At 45.9% G+C, this 20,115-nt stretch overlaps 1 protein-coding gene across 1 annotated transcript; it reads left to right on the forward strand.

The window, feature by feature from the left end:
- Nucleotides 1–454: 454 nt before the first annotated feature.
- Nucleotides 455–10,935, forward strand: LOC123021432 (zinc finger protein RFP-like). Its single transcript, XM_044426149.1, has 7 exons — nucleotides 455–868; nucleotides 4,368–4,529; nucleotides 4,702–4,724; nucleotides 5,979–6,112; nucleotides 6,904–6,957; nucleotides 9,726–9,755; nucleotides 10,388–10,935. The coding sequence occupies exons 1-7, from the start codon at nucleotides 455–457 to the stop codon at nucleotides 10,933–10,935; spliced, it is 1,365 nt and encodes a 454-aa protein (XP_044282084.1).
- Nucleotides 10,936–20,115: the final 9,180 nt, after the last annotated feature.

The raw sequence follows: 20,115 nt of genomic DNA on the forward strand, positions 1-20,115 counted from the left end.
AGGCAACCTGTTAATTGGGAAATTGTAGGGAAAACCATATTGGAGCCTCTGATTTTTCCAAGTTTGTCCTGCCTGTCCTAATTTCCTTACTTAAGCTTAGCTTTAAAAGGCAATTGGACAGTGTCATGAAAGTTAAGACACTGAAAGGGTATAAGCGATAGCACGGACCTTCCCCACCCTGGGCCCTTCCAGATAAGTTGGACTACAGCTGCCATCATCCCCAGGCAGCAGTTGCTCTACAGGTGGGGCTGATGGTGTCTGTAGTCCAACACATCTGGACAGGCCCACGCTGGGAGAGGCTCTCAAAAGGGCAGTACGTGCCAGGTCTCTGAAATATCAGCTGCTTGGAACAGAAGTGGGTTCATTGCACCGGTGTCCTTCTGGGCTTCTCAGACGGATCCCTTTAGCTGCTGGTTCTGCTCGACCAGCTGAGGCTGTTCTTGTGTTTCAGAGAATGGCAGCTGATCCCCTCCTCCAGGAGTTTGTGTATGAAACAACTTGTCCCCTTTGCCTGGAGCCCTTCAAAGTCCCTGTGATGGTGGACTGTGGGGACAATTTCTGCCAAGACTGCCTGATCCAGTTCTGGGAAGAGACGAGCGCAGACTCATCCTGCCCTCAGTGTAGAGCGGCGGTCCGGTATAGGAGCTTCATGCCAAACTGGAAGCTGGCAAAGTTTGTTGAGCTGGTCAAGCGACTTCAGGAGGACAAATACAGGAAAGACGAGAGCAGAGAGTGTGCAGTACAGCAGGAGCCCCTGAAGGTCGTCTGCGAGGAGGGTCAAGCCCTGATCTATGTGTCATCTGACAAGTCCAAAGAGCACCAAGACCACAGTTCGGTTCCTACGGAAGAGGCTTCCCAAGAAACCAAGGTAGGTGGAGAAGGGGAATACCTTCGTTTCCTTCTTGGAGGGTTCTGTGTGGATGCCTTGGAAGGATGAAAAACCTCTGGTCCATGGGCCATATCTCCCCCACTCTCTGAACCTGGCCCCAGCATCCACAGCTGTTTCTGTGGTTCTCCAAGGCTCTGCTGGGCACTCGTCCTTCTAGCTGGAGAGGTGGCTGAGTGAAGTCAGCTGACTGGGCAGGCACCATTTTAAGGTGCTAGGATTATCTGGATGTGCCAGTTCTCCATAGCTCTGCTGGGCCTTTAGGAACATCAGAAGCTGCCTTGTACTGTTGGGTACCTTGGAGCCCAGTGCTGTCAGCCTTGACCAGCAGCTGTTCTCTAGGGCAGCAGTTCCCAAACTGTGTTCTGCAGAACCCTAGAGTTCCACAAAAAGCGTCATACAGGTTCTGAAAAAATTCCCCAAAATCAAATTTAAAACATATTTTTAAAATAAAACCACAAGAGGCCAACTAGAGGATGTCATGTGGAGAAGGGCCATGACCTGTTTTTCCCTGCAGTGAAGAGCAGAACATGTTCCGGTGGGGTAAGGCTCAAGGAACCAAGCTTCAGTTGAATGTCAGGAAGTACTTCCTGATGTTTGGACCCCTAGGATATGGAATGAGCTTCCAAGGGCGGTGGTGGAGGCCCCATCAGTGAGGGTGTTCAAGGAAAGATTGGAAAACCACATGTTGGAGTACATGAGCAGAGCTGGCTGGAGCGGGGGTCAGACTAGATGACCCAGGAGACCCCTTCTGATTCGCTATGTTTCTAACTATTCATCTGTCTGTTGCATCCAAGCAGCAAATAAGGAAATGCATCACGTCATTTGGTTGCCAGGACTCTATTATATAGTGTTGGGAATAATGGAAAGAATTCATTTGGGATATTAATATATAATTACTTTATTCATTCGTTATATTTAAAATTTCTCTTTATTTCCAAATCTTCTCCATTATGCAAAGCACTCAGGCAATAGGAGCAGATGAAAGAAGGAAGAACGTTGCTGGTTCACAATGCTTAGTGAAAGTCAGAGTTCGGGTTCTGCAGGGGAAAAAAGTCTTCAGGAAGGTTCCATGACCTAAAAAGTTTGGGGAGGGCTGGTCTAGGGTTTCAAGGGGAGCAGTTCTGGGGAATGGACCTGGGAAGCACGTGGTGGCCCTGCAAGGCTGGGCTTCAAAGCTGGCCCTCTGGAGTGGCAGGTCTGTGCCCCTGGCGGCCCATGAAGTTTATTTTCTGTGGAGGGATAGGAACAGGATGTCCCATTAAAGTCATCACCCGTATTGGTGGGATTTCCTGCCAGACTGGAGAGTCTGTCCATTGTTCTGGTGCAGAGACCCTTACCAGTTTTTGCACCATCTGGATGCCGGGAGTGGCAAACGGGCAGTGCCGACACAGGCCTGGTATGTATAGTGGGTAATATATCATTGTTGAGCAGCTGCTGAGTTGGCCCTGAGTTCAAATCTTGCCTCTGGCTAAAACTCATCAGGTGGCCCTAAAGCAGGCTACCTTCCAACCCTCCTCCCCCTAAATCAGGGCAGCTCCAGTGAGTGGCAAGACCAAGCATTTGTTGGGTTTGAACACCACGGAGGGCCTGCTGCTTTAAGGCTGTTACCATTAATCCTTTGCGAGAGAGTCCAAGAAGATCAAACCCAGCTGTGTTTCTGACCCAGACAGGTAGAATAGCCTAAAAGATTTGGGTGAGGGCATTGGGCACAAGGGCCCTCAGGACTTCAGCATACAGCTCTTGAAATCAGCTGCTAGACCTGCACTTTCTGATGAACCATAATTTACTAAAAAAAAAAAAATAAAAATCATTGACTGGCACCAGATGGTGTGGATTCCTGAAGGAAAGGAAGCTCTTTCTGTTGCTGCAGGGAGACGTAAATATCTGTTTGGAAATTCTGAAGAAAACATTTCAACAGTTTTCAGACAAGAAAGAAGCTGCAGAGCTTAGAAGGCAGGAAATTCTGGTAGGTGACTCATGTTAATGGCTGGCATATTCTTACAGCTTTGTGTTGATGGCTAAACTCCTCATGCTCCTCCATCAGTGAAGAAAAAGGCCATTTTCTGTCCTTTACATGCATGTGTGTATGTATCAACAGGGGTTTCCAATCTTTTTGTGGGTCAGTTGGTACATCTTGCATTTCGCCATGATGCTTTTACAGAATGAATTCCCCGGGGGTTTGGCCAGTCATAGAATGATTGTCATGGACATGGTTGGTTGCCAGGTTCTCATTTTTCCAGAAGGCAAACTGGTTTGATGGGGGGAAAAAAGTAATTTTCTCAAAAAATTTAAGTACAACAGAGAAGTGGAAGTCTGAGAGCACCAAGACACACAACTTGCCTTTTTGAACCTGAAGAAAATGGCTGCCGGAGGGCAACCCCTCACTCTTCATTCTGTACCCTCCACTTTTATGAATGGCCACTGTTGTTGTCATGGGTGCCTATCTAAGGTCCCTTGACTGAGTATCGTATTGTACCTCTGGCCCTCCTCTAATTTCCATATATTTCATATATTTCCATATATTCAGTCCAGACAAGACGGAGGTCCTGCTGGTGGGTGGTTCGAACTCCTGGGTAGGTGACTTGGATCTTGTCCTAAATGGGGTTGCACTCCCTCTAAAGGACAGGGTCCGCAGCTTGGGGGTGCTCCTCGACCCAGAGCAGACTTTGGAAGCTCAAGTGTTGGCGGTGGTGAGGAGCGCTTTCCATCAGCTTCGGCTAATTCATCAGCTGCGTCCCTACCTGGAGGATGACTGCCTAGCGACAGTGATGCATGCATTGGTTACTTCCCGGTTGGATTTCTGTAACACACTTTACGTGGGGCTGCCCTTGAAGACAGTCCGGATACTTCAGATGGTGCAAAATAGAGCAGCCAGGTTGCTGATGGGGACTGGGCGTTGTTCTCATATAACCCCAGTCCTCTATCAGCTTCACTGGCTTCCTGTCGATGTCTGGGCTCAATTCAAGGTGTTGGTAATCACCTATAAAGCCTTAACAGCTTGGGACCTGGATACCTAAAGGAACGCCTGCGTCCATATTTGCCCTCCCACCCCTTGAGATCGGCGACAGAGGCCCTTCTCCGGGAACCCTCCGTGAGAGATATCAGGAGGCAAAGTACCCGGAGGAGGGCCTTCTCTGCAGTGGCGCCCCACTTATGGAATGCACTCCCCAGAAAGGTCCGCCTGATACTGTTACTTGTTTTTTGGTGCCAGGCCAAGACCTTTTTATTCAAACAATATTTTAATGTTTAATATTTATAGGTTTTAATTGTGCAGCCAGGGTGTTTCCGGGTTTTAATTGTAATTGTTATTTGTATTGTATTTATTCATTTCTGTGAGCCGTCCCCTTGCTATATAGCCTCGGAACGGCATATAAAACCTTTAAATAAATAAATATTTCCCCACCCCAAGAAACAAATGGAAAAAGAAGAAGAGAAGGACAAAGGGGCGTTTGAGGGACTGCTGACATTTCTTGAGGAGAAACAACGCCTCTGGCTAGATCAGCTGGAAAAGCTGAAGGAAGAGGCAAAGCACGGGCTGGAAGAAGACTTTGCCAAAATGTCTGTCAAGATCGCTCTGCTCAGTGAGCTGACCACGGAGATAGAGGAGACGTGCCAACAGTCAACAAGTAAATTCCTGCAGGTGAGGCTGAGAACAGAGGGGCAGGGGCAAATATCTTAGAATAAAGAGGGTGTGACTCTGAGAACATTGGGGTGTTGTCTGTAAGAAGGAAGGGGCGAAAGGAGCTCCGCAGAAGCAGGAAGAAATCCTGTTTGTTCTGGCTGATAAGCTGAGACTCCTTTCTTTCTTTCAGGACAGCAGAAGTGCCTGGAGTAGGTATGCGACCCTTGCTCCCTTCTGTTTTCCTTCCTCTCTCAGTGGGAGAGTTATGGTCACACTAGGAGAACTAATGGAAGCAAATTATCTTCTCACTGTGTAGAATGTGGTTCATATCACGGCCTTTTTTGTCTATCTACTGGTTTCTAATTTGGAGTTGGTGGTGCTCTGCTTTTTCTCACCCCCCCCCTTCATTTCCCCCACTGTGGAGCAACTTTTGCATCATTAAAAAAATAACCTAGAACAACCAACAGAAAAACAAGTCCATAAAAGTGTTTTGCATGCTATCGGTCATTAGAAACATATTTTATGAGGGTGATGCTGTGAAGGATTGCTAATTTCTTTCTTCTGGAATATGAGACTTCTCTACATACTTATGATCTGAGACATTCCTGATTCTTGGGAGGAGATGGGAGCTTTTAACCCTAATACTTCGATACACCTTGATGGTAGCTATCAAAGATGGTAGTACTAGTCCTCAGGGAACAAAGGGCTTTGGGTATGAATGGTGGGGATCACACACTGCCTTATATTAGGGGCATCACTTCAGATACTTTGGGCTACAGTTCCTATGAGCCAGCATAGCTAAGATTGAAGGGTGATGAAAAATGGAAGCCAAAATGTTTAGAAGGCAACAAGCTGTCCATTCATCTTACTTTATACTGAGGAAAGCTGTAAATGCTGTATACTTTGACTGAAACCACCTCTCCATTTCTTACATGGAGGTCTTTCCCAGTCACATGTTACGTTAAGCCCTTTTATCCGACGATACCTTTTCCAACAATACAGAACTTCTGTCTATCTGCCCTCCTGCTGAATTGCTCTACCCCTCTGTGGCATGTCTACCAGCACTCCTCATATCTGTTCTGTTTGCACCCACTCCATTTCCCATGAAGGGCAGCAAAGAAATTAACATGAGACTAGAGAACTTGGGGTTTTATCTTCTGTGTTAAGGGCATCCTGATACTTGATACAGAAATTCTGAATCCTTCCACAAACTTCCTAATCCAATCTGTGTCATCCAAAGGGCATGAGAGAGAATCTACAAAAGGCTGCCCACCTCTCTCCCCTCACTAGGGTGAAATTGGTTGAATCGGAAGTTGTTTAGAGTAACTTAAACTTTAGAATTGCTGGTTGCACGTCTACCTGGATTAAATCTTGAATGAGAACCCAACCTGCACTTAGGTGCTACAAGTTTGCATGAGAAATATGTCCTATTAGCTTTTTTAAAATCTGAACCATATTTCTTTCCAGTTACGGGAAACCTTTAGGAAAGAAAGAACTGGATCCTTCTCTCACTGTGGAAGATATGCATGGTGTTGTGTCTCAGAAAGGTTCTCTTTACCGAAAGGCTGTTGAGGACTATAAAGGTACTGTGGAAGAAGCAGGTGTGTGTGTCTGGGTTTGCCCCAGTTCTGGTTTGATCCTTTTTAAAAGGGGAACTGGAAGGTTTCTCAAAGTCGGAAGAGGCACTGTAAGAATTATTAATCACCCTTTTGCCTCCATTCCTGGTTGGTGGTTCTTTTGAGGGGGAGGTGAGAAATTTTAAGAAGGGGAAAAGGGAGTTTCTTCTCCACATATGAGCCATTGGAACCAAGGCTTGACCACCACCCTGTCAATTCCTGAAGAAGGGGGCAGCCTGCTTTTGATGTACCTGCTCTGCTCACTCAAGAATTCCCCTGTAGGCAAGGATCCCTGATGCCTTCAGAGGGAGCAGCTCTCTTCCCTCAGCATGCCCAGTGTGAGTTGTGATCATGGAAATTTCTACTCCGTTTGAGGACACTTTTTGATGGCCAAAAGATATCTCTTGTACCATTCCGAGGGTGGTGCGTGAAAGATCTTGCATGGACAATATTTGCTTCCCTCCCCCTCCCTTCCCAGTCAGGAGGAGCAACTATGTGGAGTGAATCTCACCTTTTTCTGAGAAAGACTCTGTGAGACTTGAGTGAATCCCCATCTGCTGCTCACCCTTTCGCTTCGTTTCCTTGTGTGAATACCTTTGAAACAGCCTCTGCAAACAAATGATATGAGTTGCAGAAGCAGCATACTCGTAATGCAGATCTAAATGGGGAGTTTTCCGTATGTGAGAGTGCAGGGCCTTTTGGTCTGTTACGAAAAGGTCTGTTGCTCCATGTATGATGGTCTGAGTAATTTTATCACTTTCTCCTATCTGCAACAGAGTCTCTAGAGCAAGCTTGGAGTCTGCGAAGGTTGGAACACGCACTAGAAACAGGTAATCGTAATTACGGGACTGAAAAAAGAGGTGATGGAAGATGCTGCATGAGTTGGAGCCTAGGAGAGAGCCTTCTGCTAGTCCTGGGGAACCAGTGTCACTTCCCCTTACTCTTAGCTATATCTCCTTACCATTTTACATGAACAGTACTGTTTAGTTTAAATTTTACCTTGGCAAGGGGGTTTACTCCCAATTTACATGCCTAGCAATGAGAAATTGAGTGTAAGACTGTATTTCAGGTAAAGTAGGACAAGTTGCTTTGTGCACTATGGTCTGACTAACTTTATAATTACAATATATTTATAAACATGTATAAATTAATCTTTATTCTAGCAAAACACTCAAGGGAGTTTACAAAAATAATTAAAACAGGAAGAATAAACCAGGCAAAATAGAGTTAAATTGTACAGAAAGTAATAGAAATCTTGTTTTTTATTTAATACATTTCTAATCTGCCCAATAGTTTCTAATCTGCCTAATCAGCCCTAATACCATAATGTGTACAAGTATACTTAGGAATTGCTGTGAACCACCCTGAGTGGTTTGGCTGTTCAGCACTGAGAAGGAGGAGGAGCAAAACCAGAAGCCTCAGTGCAGGGGCTGTGGATGATGAATAGGAATGTGGCAGCCTATGGACTGATGGACGCTCATGGATTGCTGGGAGTCCCTTGGGATTTTCTGATGGGCCCTAATGTCAAAACCGCAGTTGTTCTTTGGGAAATGGACAGGGCTGGAGTGTTAGATATGACTGGCTTCTTCTGCTGGCAGTACAGGTGGACTCTTGGTTTATGCACGGACCAGAGACACTCGGGGAGAAAACAGGAACACAAATGGTGTAAGACCAGGCACAAGTGAGAATTGTGGCTGAGCACAAGGGAGAACTGATCATCAGTTCCTGTTGGAAACAGTACTTTGTGGCTACTGCCACATCCTCATGGCATCATCCAGCGGGGTTCTTCCAAATGGCTTGAGGTTTTCTCCAGCTGAACCCTCCAGGAGGTAGACTTAGTTGCTCACAAGTGCCTTATTTGGCAGAATAGTTTGAGGAGAAAATGAGTTGCTTCCAGCAAAATACAGATGTTCCTCACTCTGCAGTTAACAAATAGAAAGCTGCCCTAAATGTTGTGAACTGCCCAGAGAACTTCAGCTACAGGCAGTATAGAAATGTAATGTAATGTAATGTAATGTAATGTAATGTAATGATGATGATGTCATCCCTTGTACACAGTCCTCCTACTGCCTAAGGTACTGGCCCATGTCAGCACTGGCTGGCAGTGCAGGATTTTGGGCAAGTGTCTTTCCAGCCCTACCTGCAGATTCCAGGGTTTGAACCCAGGCCCTTCTCTATGCGGTGCCACCAAACTGCAGTGCCTTTTGGTTATGATTGCACAAGTGTCGTGTGTGTGGATGTGTCCCATGCACTGTCAGCCCTGTCTTGCTGGATGTATTTCAGCCGCTGCTCATCACTTGCTCTCCCAGCCTTTGCTGTCTTTGGCCTTCAGCATCCAACCCAGCCTGGCACCTTCAAACAGCATCCCCCAGATCTTCCTTCTAAATTTTGGGTAATGTAAGCTGGGTCAGCTTCCCTCCTTCAGAATCAGATCCTGAATGAGAGCCATTGTATTCTAGATTATTCTGGAGAGTGAACACCCGGAGGAGGGCTTTCTCTGCAGTGGCGCTCTGACTGTGGGATGCGCTCCCCAGAGAGGTTCGCCTGGTGCCAACTTTATATGCTTTTTGGCGCCAGGTTAAAACCTATTAATTTACTCAATATTTTAAAGTTTAAATATTTTAATCTGGTTTTATTAATATCCTCAGATGTATTTTATTTTGTTATTGATTGCTGTATTTATTTGTTTGTCACATTGTAAGCCGTTCAGAGACATTTGGAATTTGTTGTTGTTAGTCGCGAAGTTGTGTCTGACCCATCGCGACCCCATGAACAACATTCCTCCAGGCTCTCCTGTCCTCCACCATCCCCCGGAGTCCACCTAAGCTCATGCTGACTGCTTCAGTGACTCCACCCAGCCACCTCATCCTCCACCGTCCCCTTCTTCTTTTGCTGTCTATTGTTCCCAGCATTAGGCTCTTCTCCAGGGAGTCCTTCCTTCTCATTAGGTGGCCAAAGTATTTGAGTTTCATCTTCAGGATCTGGCCTTCTCAAGAGCAGCCAGGGTTGATCTCCTCTAGGACTGACTGGTTTGATCGCCTTGCGGTCCAAGGGACTTGCAGGAGTCTCCGCCAGCACCACAATTCAAAGGCCGGATGCCATGATCTTAGTTTTCTTAATGTTGAGTTTCAAGCCATTTGGAATAGGACTGGATAAAAATAGCCTAAATAAATAAATATTAGCAACAGACATCTCAAAGGATGGTTGACAGAGCAAATTCAATGACCTTGTTTGGTGGAGAGGAGAGGATTTGATGCAACATGGGATGGGTTATGCAGTCCTTCCTCAGCATAGCTACCACACTTGAAATAACTTGAACTGGAACCTGCCACCTTTCCTTCCACAAAACAGGATCTCTCAGGCAGAATTGGAACAAATGCTCTAGGACTGATGCAGAAGGAACAGTTTTCAGCGGAGATGATTCTTGTTGGATACACAGTCAGAAAGCACTAACTTTGTTGAAGAATCTTTTGGAGATCATACAGAAAATAATCACTCTCTCCCTCATTTAAATAATGTCATTGTACTTGGTATGAGAGTTACTTTTTCATTTCTTTTATGACTTGGTTCTCAATTTCTCACCCTTCTCTTCCCATAGCGGATTCCCAGATGCAGTCCATGAATAAAGGTAAATTTATGAAAGCATCTCAGCATTTCCTTCCACTGTTCCACTGGGCAATATAGTAAGTAAAGAGACAGATGGGAACTGTTGATGGCGGGCAGGAGCTCAGCAGGAGCAGCCCTTTGTCCAGTTATCAGAAGGAGTGGCATTAGGCAGACAGCTGAACTTCTGAAAAAATCTGGTTGATTTCTCTCTTTCTTCCACAAGGCATGGACTATCACAAGGCTGTCTTGTTCAGAGACAATGGTTAGGATGATCTGGGCAGGGTGGGTATGTGGGAACTGACCTACGGATGGAACCTAGTTTGGTCAAGAGTGTTACATAAGAAACAGACCTCATCCGTTCATTAAATACTGAAAGCCATTGGCAGCTACCTTGAGTTCCCGGCAAGAGGACAAAAGTGGGATAGGAATGTAATAATAAGCAAACCCTGTTTTATACCCATCTTGGTGTGAGGAAATGTTTGATAGCCCCACTTACTCGGTTTCACACTTCACCTCCTTTTTTTGCCATGCATCCTAACTTGATTCAGATGTAGTGTTCAGGAAGGATATTTTGTAAGTTACTCTCCAGCAACTGCAACTCATCTTTTTTCTGTCGCCATCCACTCTCTTCCCTCCCTCCTTCCCCTCCTGCAGTGGATGTGATTCTGGATGTGTACACGGCACATCCCCATCTTGTGGTGTCGATGGACATGAAGGATGTGAAGCTAACGTCGAAAAAGAAGAGTGAATGGTGGAGGAAGAAGATGCTGGTTAACCCCTCGCGATTTTTCTGGGAGCCCTGCGTCCTGGGCTGTGAGAAACTAGTTTCAGGAGTCCATTGGTGGGTGGTGGAAGTGTCGGGGACCGGAAGCTGGGCTGTGGGGGCCACAGTGGAAACAGTGAGGAGGGGGCGTACACTCCTTAATCCCGAAGAAGGGACCTGGGCTCTGGGGAAGCCCTACAGTGGCACATTCTCAGCCCAGGATGTCTTGGCCTTAACTTTCCCTGAACCAACCCTTCTGAGCCTGAGCAACAACCTCAAGAAGATCCTCGTAGTCCTGAATTATGAAGGGGGCAGTGTGGACTTCTTTGATGCAGACAATAACAGAGCTCTCTTTAAGTTCCGAACAGACACCTTTGATGGGGAAAGCATCCGACCTTATTTTCAAGTGAGAGAATGTGGGCTCAGTCTCAAGTGCTGAAACCTGAGAACTCCCTCTGTCAGCAGCCCATCTCTGCCCTGAATTAGGTGGCACTTTTTCGGTGGCTCCGTAGCAGCCAGACAGGGACAGTCTTGGGGCTTTGGGGACAGCTTATCAGTTCCAGATCATTAAATGTCTGTCTGCAGAAATGCAAACAAAAGCAGGCAGGCCAAGGGTTTTCCAGTACCATTAAAATAATTCCTCTAACCTCGATTTTTTTTTAAAGCCACAGTAGGTTGAAAATCCTGGAGTATTGATCTGTCAGAAAGAAAATCAGTAAGTAAAGCATCTGCCATGACTTCATCTCTATTTATAGATGTTTGTCATGAGATTTTTAAAAGCACAGGAGCTTTTCAAAGGGGGAAATACATTGACTAGGAAAAAGTGATCCTTCCCGTTTCATTTTTCTATGACACAGGCATGATTATTTCAAAATGCTGCAATGAAAGGAGCTTTTAATCTAGTTTGTTCTGAATTTTGGTATCCAGTCCTTTTAATTTTTTAAATATTTCTTACCCTACACAGAAAGGAATGTTCAACCTGCATGGGTGAGAAAGGGCTGCAACAAACCAATGAATTAGGCTATTCCCATATCAGTTGCTAATTAATTGGGAGAAATCCCCATGTGTAAAACCAGTTCTTGTTTTAATCTCTGAGATGATCTTTCAATTGGAATGATGAGGCTTTGATTTCCTTAATGCAGATATATTACTTGTTTCTGTGGGTGCTTGCAGATTTTACTGAGTATTATTTCCTTGCTTTTAAAAAGTTAAGTAATAGCAATAAAGTGTTTTCTCTGAGAACTTTCATCTTCAGATCAGCTTGTTCTGTTACCTGCACAATTCACCAGAATGGGGACAGAAGGTTGTCGTGCTCTCACCGAACAACACATTTTAAACTACAGTATCCCAAGTGCAGGCTAGATGCAAGGAAGAATTTCCTGGCTGTGAGAGCAGTGCAACAGTGGAACCAGCTGCCGAGAGGTTATATGCATTGCAACACTAGATGCATTCAGTAAATAATTAGACCGTGATCTGATCAGGATGGGGTTGAACTTGACGGCCCTCTTGGCCCCTTCTGACCCTGCTGTTCAGTGAATCTGTGAAAGGCGGACAGTTGGACCTACCTGCCACAAATATTCATGATCTATGCAACCATTGCCCCATATTTTGGGTTCATCTTGGAAGTTTCTCTACCCAGTGTTTTTTCCTCCAAACTCAGCTAATTGCATGTTGTTCATGTTCTACAAACAGCTTTGTACATATGCAAACTTGTTTTTCTGATTTCCTCCCCTCAAACATTAGGAACCTTTTCACCCAAGATGGGGCTGGGGGAGATACTGAGTTTACATGATAGAGGTTCCTCATTTTTGATTTTGATGAATGAAAATCTCAACTCGGCACCATTTTTTGGATGCTAAAATGGGCGAGATGAAAGCAGGAGTGGATTTTGGTAGAGAAGGAAAGGGGTTGCAGTTTCAGTTATAGTAATAAAAGGCATGTGCTCAAAGGGACACTGAGGCAAAATTCTAAGTACCTAGAAGCCCCAAGGACTGCAATTACTCAGTGGTGAGTGACAAGCGCTCTGCACATGTTCAGAGGCACTCAAGTATTAGGGTTTAGCCCTGGTATTGAAAACAGATTGCCAGATTTTGGAAGAAGTTATGGGAAAGAGGAAAGTTTGCCTTCTAATAAAAAGGACAGAGGTGTTGGTTATTTGGGGTTTTTTAGAAGTGGTTGATCTATTTTTATCAAGAGTTTCCAGGACAGGAAAATGGAGGGCAGTTCCTTGATCACGAATGATGCATTCTTGAAGGAAGTGCAGAGATCTATGGGGGTGACATTCCTGTGATTTTGCAAGTGGGTGATGTCAGTGCTCAGAAATGGAAAATCATTCTGCACATGCTCAGAGGCCCTCTCAATATTAAACTTATTTTCTGTAAGAATTCTGGATTCTGGCCATGGATTCACTTGCTAGATCCTTATTGCTGTGTCTGGGTTCTTCTTGGTGACAAACTGGAACAGGGATCTTCTAAGTGGCATGGTTGATATCACTTGATTCATGCATGTGTGATCTAGTAATAGCTTGCCTTGTGGCTTTGGATCCAGGCCAGCCTTCAGCATGCAATTAACATGCATAAAATATCCTGTAAGCAGAGCATCTCTGTACGTTAAACAGAGTTAAAAATAGCAGTGAATGCGTATTTACTCAGAACTAAGTCGCGCGGAATTTAGCAGGTAGGTTGATTTAAGACTGCAGCTGTGCTGAGGTTTTAAGTGGATATAGGACTGCACGAACCTGTCACAGGCGCCTTCATCCATCTCCAGCAAGCCCGGCGCAATATATCTGGCGACTGATCTTAATGATATTTAAGGGGCAAACTTCTAGGCAGCCGCTCCATTCGGGTTCCGGGTGAGTTCCTTAGTCGTGCTGGTCTAAAGCCGTGTGCTATGCAGCAGTTCGGGGCAAGCCAATTCTTTTCTCAATGGACTAATTAAATCTGTTTAACCGATTTGGAGGCTTCTTGGCTTGAACTCACTATCCTGATCCTGCCCGGCGTCAGAAGTCTGAGAAAAGGAAATCCCGCTCTATTTTTAAAAGCAAAACCGAAACCAGCCCTCTTCCTGTTCCTGTGGGGGAAGAGAGGGCCATGGGAGCTGAGCGTCTGATGAAGCCCGTGTCCCATCTGCCCCGAATATTTCGAGGACCCAGTGAATCTATACTGCGGGCACCGTTTTTGCAGACAGGGCCTGATCCAGGTCTGGGGCGCATCTAAAAAGGACGCTTCCTGCTCCCTGCGTTGGGCGAGAATTCCGGAAAGGAACTGCAGGCCAGACCGGCGCCTGGCAAAAGTTGTGCAAGTAGCCAAGAAATGCAGGCTTCGGATGGGGGAAGGACGGGAGGAGCAGCAGCTCGTGAGAGGCTTTAGGAGCCCCTGGAGCTCCTCTGCAAGGACGAGGCCGCCCCCGGGGCGAGGCGCGCCGGTAGCACAGCGCGATTCCTGCGGAGGCGGCTGCCCAGCAGCACAAGGCGGGCGCATCTCCTGCGAAATGCTGCCGCCTGCAAAGCCCCGCTCGTTGCTGCAGCCCGTTGCGCGTTCTTCCATTCTCCCCCGGCCGGAAAGCAGCCCCGGGGCATCTGCGGCAGGTTCACGGGGGCGGCTGCCGCCTTGCGCCTTCATTTCCGGGGGTTTACCCGTTAGCGACTCTGCAAACTGCCATTGCACCAACCGGCCGAACGCTCTTTCTTACTCCTTGGCTGGAGCAGTTTTGGTCATGCCGCAAATCTCAGAAGCCAGATTTCCAGAGATAGGGTGGGTGGAAAGAGAGAGGGCGGGAGCGCTGCTACAAGGAGGAGGAAGAGATGCCGATGTAATATTTGCCGACTGGAGAATTAGGCCGATATGGCGCCCCCCTTTGCGTTAGTTTTCAGGCCCATCCCTGGAATTTCCTGGGGTTGCCTTTGATGTTTCTTCTCAAAAGCCTCTTCCCAACCCCCCGCTAGGACCCTCTAAGGCAGGGGTCCTCAGACTTTTTCAACAGGGGCCAGTTCACTGTCCCTCAGACTGTTGGGGGGCCAGACTATAGTTTGAAAAAAATACGAACGAATTCCTATACACACTGCACATTAAAAAATAGCATTAAAATAAGTCTTAAAATTAATTACAAATAATTAAAATTTTAAAAAATAATTAAAAGTTAAAAAGTGTTTGCTGTGCTCGCTCGGGCTGCAGCAGAAGCCCAAGATGAAGTGGGGAAAAGCATGTCCATATTCAAGGGACATAGCTACAATGTCCATGATTGTGCTGGGGGGGGGGGGGGGGGGAAGGGGAAAGGTTAGGGGTGGGGGGGGGGGGGGGGGGGGGGGGGGGGAGAGACAGGCATGATTGCAGTTGTGCAGGGAAGGCGGGCGTGATCTTGGCCATCTCCCTTCTCCCACCACAAGCACGACTGAGATCATGCCCGTCTTTCCTGCTCAATTACAACCACGACTGCCGCCATCTCCCCACTGAGTACGCCTGCACCGCTTCTCTGAGCGAGTCCAAAACCTCTGAGGTGGGCCAGATAAATGGAAATGGTGGGCTGAATCACGGCGGGCGGGCGGGCCATAGTTTGAGGACCTGTGCTCTAAGGCCTCCTGCTACTGTGGCGATACCCTGCCTTTTGTTCCTGTAGTGACAACAGAGCTATGATTTAAGTGAGTTTAAAATGCAAAAACATACATTTACACCATCCTTTCTATATTGAATATTTATCAATTTTGGCAAATGGGGGTTATCTGTTGGTTTTACTATAACCTGTCAGGAGCATAAAAGAAGTTAAAAGAGTGTGTGTGTGTGGGGTGGGGGGGGGAGTAATATCACAAGTGAAGTAATATACTTGGCTTGTTTTTGTTTTGTTTTTTGGGTCGGAGGATAAAATTAGTCCAGGATCTAGAATTATCTAGCTGCATTACTCCCCCTCTTCTGCTCTTTTTGACATGATCTACTCTTCGCTTCATCATAAATGGGATTTTGCTAATAGAGAAATTATGTTTGGTTCTTTATAGGTCCTTCCCTCTTAACAGTGCAGTCCTAGGCATACCTATTCAGGCATACCTGAAGTCACCTATTCATGGAGTGACTTCAATGGGGTTTACTCCTTGATCTGTGAATACAGGGTTAAAGCCTAAGATGCCTCCTAGGAAAGTTTTTGCTGTGCATAATGGGCAAATCTGGATCTGCTGCTAGGGTGAGTAACTTGTAGAAGCTGTGAATGGAGCAAGCTTCATGTTAGGCATAATTAAGAAAGGAATTTAAAATAAAAGCACCAAGAGCATATTGCCATTACATAAATCCTCGGTGTGGCTGCACCTAGAATAGACATGCCGTTCTGATAGCCACACCTAAAATGGTATTGTAGTATTGGAAAAAGTGCAGAAAAAGGAAACCAGCATGATCAAGGGGTTGGAGCAATTCCTGTAATTAGGAAAAGGAAGTTATTTAGCTTAGCGAAAGGGCAAGAAGGAAGGATGTGTTGTTGTTATGTGCCATCAAGTCATTTCTGACTTAAGGTGACCCCATGAAGAAAAGCCCTGCACCTTGTCCCATCCATGACAGTCCTGCTTAGCTCTTCCAACTTCAAGTCTGTGGCTTTTCTAGTAGAGTCACTCCATCTCGTATTTTTTCTTTCCTTTCTTCTTCTGCCCTCAACTTTCACTAGGATGATTGTCTTCGCCAGGGAATTTTCCTTTCCCATCTTGCCATTTTTGCTCCTAGGGAAAGCTCTGGTTTGATTTCATCTAGGACCCCTAGGCCAAATTTTCCAACATTTGATTCTGCTTTGCTTCCTACCTTTGCCTTCCAGTCATCCATGTTTATCAGCATGTCTTATTTTGCTGTGTTACCAATTTCCTCTTTCTTCTTCCTGCATAAACATTTTTGGGTTTTTTCATCAGCATCTGTTGTTGGAGCATAGACTTGAATGATTGTTACGATGGTAGATTTTCCACAAATTCTGATGGTTATTCAGTCAGACTTTGTATTATAGCTGCTACTACCTGTGCTATAGCTTGCCTTAGTGTCAGAGCCACTCCATTTCTTCTGGATTTTTCATTTCCAGAGTAAAACATTTTGTGCCTTTTTGACTGAAAATGACCCTTTCCAGCCCACTTTAGTTCGCTCACAGCAAGTATTGTGATGTTTAGCTGTTCCATTTCCTGCTGTACAGGTTCCAGCTTGCCTTGATTCATACTTCTCATGTTATGTGTTCCAGTTGTATGTGTTGTGCAGCTTTGGACTTTCTTTCATCTCTGTGCACATCAGCCATTAGACTTCTTTTCAGTTTTGATCCAGTCACATCATTAGTGACAGTGGTATTAATAGCTCTTCCCTAGTAGCTTTGAGTTTTGAGTTTCATCTTCAGTATACTTTGGCCACCTAATGAGAAGGAAGGAATCCCTGGAGAAGAGCCTAATGCTGGGAACAACTGATGGCAAATGAAGGGGACGGCAGAGGATGAGGTGGCTGGATGGAGTCACTGAAGCAGTCGGTGTGAGCCTAAGTGGACTCCTGGGGAAGGTGGAGGACAGGAAGGCCTGGAGGAATGTTGTCCTTGGGGTCACGCCCAACAACAACAACAAGTAGCTTCCTGAGTGCCTTCCAACCTGGGGGTGGTCGCATCTTCTGGCACTGTCCCTTGTTCATCTTGTATAGTTTCATCATAGGGTTTTCAAGGTAAGAAGATTCTACAAGTACCTGAAAGGCTGTCATAAAGGGAAAGGACAAGATCTCGTTCATTCCAGACACAGAATAATAGCCTTAAGTTAAAAGAAACCGGATTAGACTAGATAGCAGGAAGAATTTCCTCACTGTCAAAGCAGGACGACCATGGAACCTATTATCTGAGAAAGTTGTAGGCTCTCTCTCTCTGGAGACATTCCCTCTCTGGCTGTACGTGCACATGGTGGGCGTGTCGTGAGTGGAGCCGGCTGGTGCCGGAGGTCAGACTAGATGGCCCAGGAGGTCCCTTTTTTCTATGATGTTTCTAAAATGTCTGGACAGTCACCTGAGTGGAATGTGTAACTTAGTGCCCTGCAACAGCAGGGAACTGGACCCAGTGGCCTTCTTGCCCCTTCCAACTCTACTACTCTATGGTTCTATGAAAGATGGTTAACCATTATCTTCTTCAGAGCAATACTAAGCAGAGTTAGCTTGACCCTCACTGCCATTATCTGTGAAAGATCTTCTGCCAGTGCAGCCTTAAGCTTCTGCTGTTGCCCAGTAGCTGCCCTGCAGGGGTTTTTCTGGTTCCATCACCATTAGAGAGATCCATTCCTTCACCTGATGGTGAGGATGTATGCATCTTAGTCTGGTGTCTCTGCTTCGACCATTCCTCTTTGGGTGGCCGCCTAGACCAGCCCAGTGAGACAGCCTGGCCTTTTGGAGCCATTGCTCTCAGCTTCCCTTATGCTTTCAGACCTCCCCACTGTGTTCAAGTGTGCATCCAAGAGTAGGAGAGAGATAATGGCAGTGCAGAAAATTATGCGTGCTGTGGAGGAAGTGAAGAGGGAGGCAATTTCCCTCCGTGGTAATGCTGGAGCCCAGCAGGGTTATCCCATGAAGCTGATTGGTGGAGATTCAGGACGCACACACACTGCTTCGCATGCACGTAATTGTGGAATTCATTGCAATGAGATGTGACAGCCAACAGTGTGGTCTTGCAGGGGCTACCAGTCTTGATGGCGAGATGCCATCTCTTGTATCAGAGGTGGCTTGCCTTTGCACAGCAGCTGCTGGGGAACATGAGCAGGATGACATGGTTGTACTCATATCCAGGTTGTGGGATCCTGCGGGCAGCTTGTTTGGCTACTGAATGCTGGACTGGATGGTCCCTTGTCTGAGCCAGCTGGGCTCTTCTGATGCCATGTGCGGTAGATCAGCAAGGACTTCTGCCTCCCCACTGTTAAACAGTGGCCCAGCAGTAGCCACAAATTGATCCTTCCTCTGTAAATTATATTGCTGAAATGAAGAAATGTCTTACATTCTCAGAATTGGAAGCTGCGGGCCAATTGTGGTCCCTTAAAGCTGGGATCGGCAATGCAGTACCCTTGGACACAATCCAAACTGCCAAGATTCACAGATGTGACAGATTATTTTACAAAATGTTTCGTTCATAGTTTTTACAGTAAGAATGTGAGTATCTGGAAGGCAGTTCTGTTTCCAAGCCATCGCTTCTGCTTTTTTCCCCCGTGTCTAGAATAAAAGAGGGTGGGGGGGTGGAGTCCTGCTGCTTCCCAACCAGCTGAAAACGGAAAGAAAGAAGAAAGAAAGATGCTACTTTTGGGTAAGTGGAGTGGGGGAGCAGTCAGTGACTTGGCCTATCTCTGAGGGAGGGGGATGGCTAGGGGCAATAGAATAAAGCCTGCAAAGAGGCAAAGATTTAGAGAACTCAGCAAAAATGTTTTTTTTTTCCTGCAGGAAAGCATTCAGATTCAACTACAGTCTTTGCAGGCAGAGAGAAGAAAGTGTGTGCACTGGAAAATAGCTAAGGCACACAGGAGCCAGAAGTGGCTGGTCAGCAATTGTTCCAGTTCACACTGGCCATTTATACCCCAGTAAAATAGGGGGGAAATTTAGTGGCATATTGGGCAGACAAAGCAAATTCACACACTTTCTCAGGGATGGTTGATCGCTAATAATGAAGTAGCATTTGTGCATTTCTGCCTTGCATTGAAATGCACTGCTGCTGTCAGCAGGTTGGCTTCTTAATGCAAAGGAAAATGTCCAGCGAGAACAGCTTTCACCCGTTCCCTCTCATCCCCTTCCCAAATTACTGTCTCCCCCCATTCCCACTTTCAGACAAAGTGGGAAGGAAAAAAGTTGAGAACCACTGCTCCTTTTGAGCAAATGCACAAGATTCTTGAAGAAAAAGAGCCGCCATAGTTGAGAAAGACATCAAATAGGAGTGAGCTTTTGAAGAGGGTGCCACAGGGCTAAAATCTTGAGCATGATATTTTTCCACTCTTATTATCAGTTAAATGAATGGAGGGAACCCTTATCAGATTTGCAAATGTCACAAAGACTGGGAGGAGCAGCAAACACCTCAGAATACTGGGCTAAAATTAAACATTATCTTGATAGAATCCAAAGCTGGAGTGAAACTCGAAATGGGGGAAACAATGCAGAAATGTGCATTTAGATAAAAATTGTGCTCATGTAGGATGGGGGATACCTGGTTTGGCAACAGATGATGTTAAAAGTCTCAGGACTGGGACTGATCACAGGCCAAAGATGAGTTAGCTGCATGGTGCAGCTGCAGAAAAAAGAGAAGCTATTTTAAATTATATTAATAGAGTCGTAGTTTCTGCTTCATGGCAAGTCATAGATCCATTCTATTTTGTACTACTCAGACCTGATTTGGGGTTCTTCATCTAGTTTGGGTTCTATTTTAGGGTGGGAGGCAAAATTAAAAAAAAAAAAAAGAGAAGGGACGACTAGTTGCCAGGTATGAAACACTCTTTAGAAACCTTCCATCACATGGAAGAGGACAAAGGCTTGTTTTCTTTTGCCTCAGAGTACAGGACAAGATCTCATAGGCTCCTGTTACAGAAAGGTAGATTGTGATGGAATATTAGGAAAAACTTCTCAATGGAAAGAACAATTGAACCATGAAACCAATTTCTTAGGGGTCGTATGGGTCC

Source organism: Varanus komodoensis, unplaced genomic scaffold, assembly GCF_004798865.1.
Source record: "Varanus komodoensis strain SLA01 unplaced genomic scaffold, ASM479886v1 scaffold160, whole genome shotgun sequence".
In the NCBI taxonomy this organism is placed as follows: domain Eukaryota; kingdom Metazoa; phylum Chordata; class Lepidosauria; order Squamata; family Varanidae; genus Varanus; species Varanus komodoensis.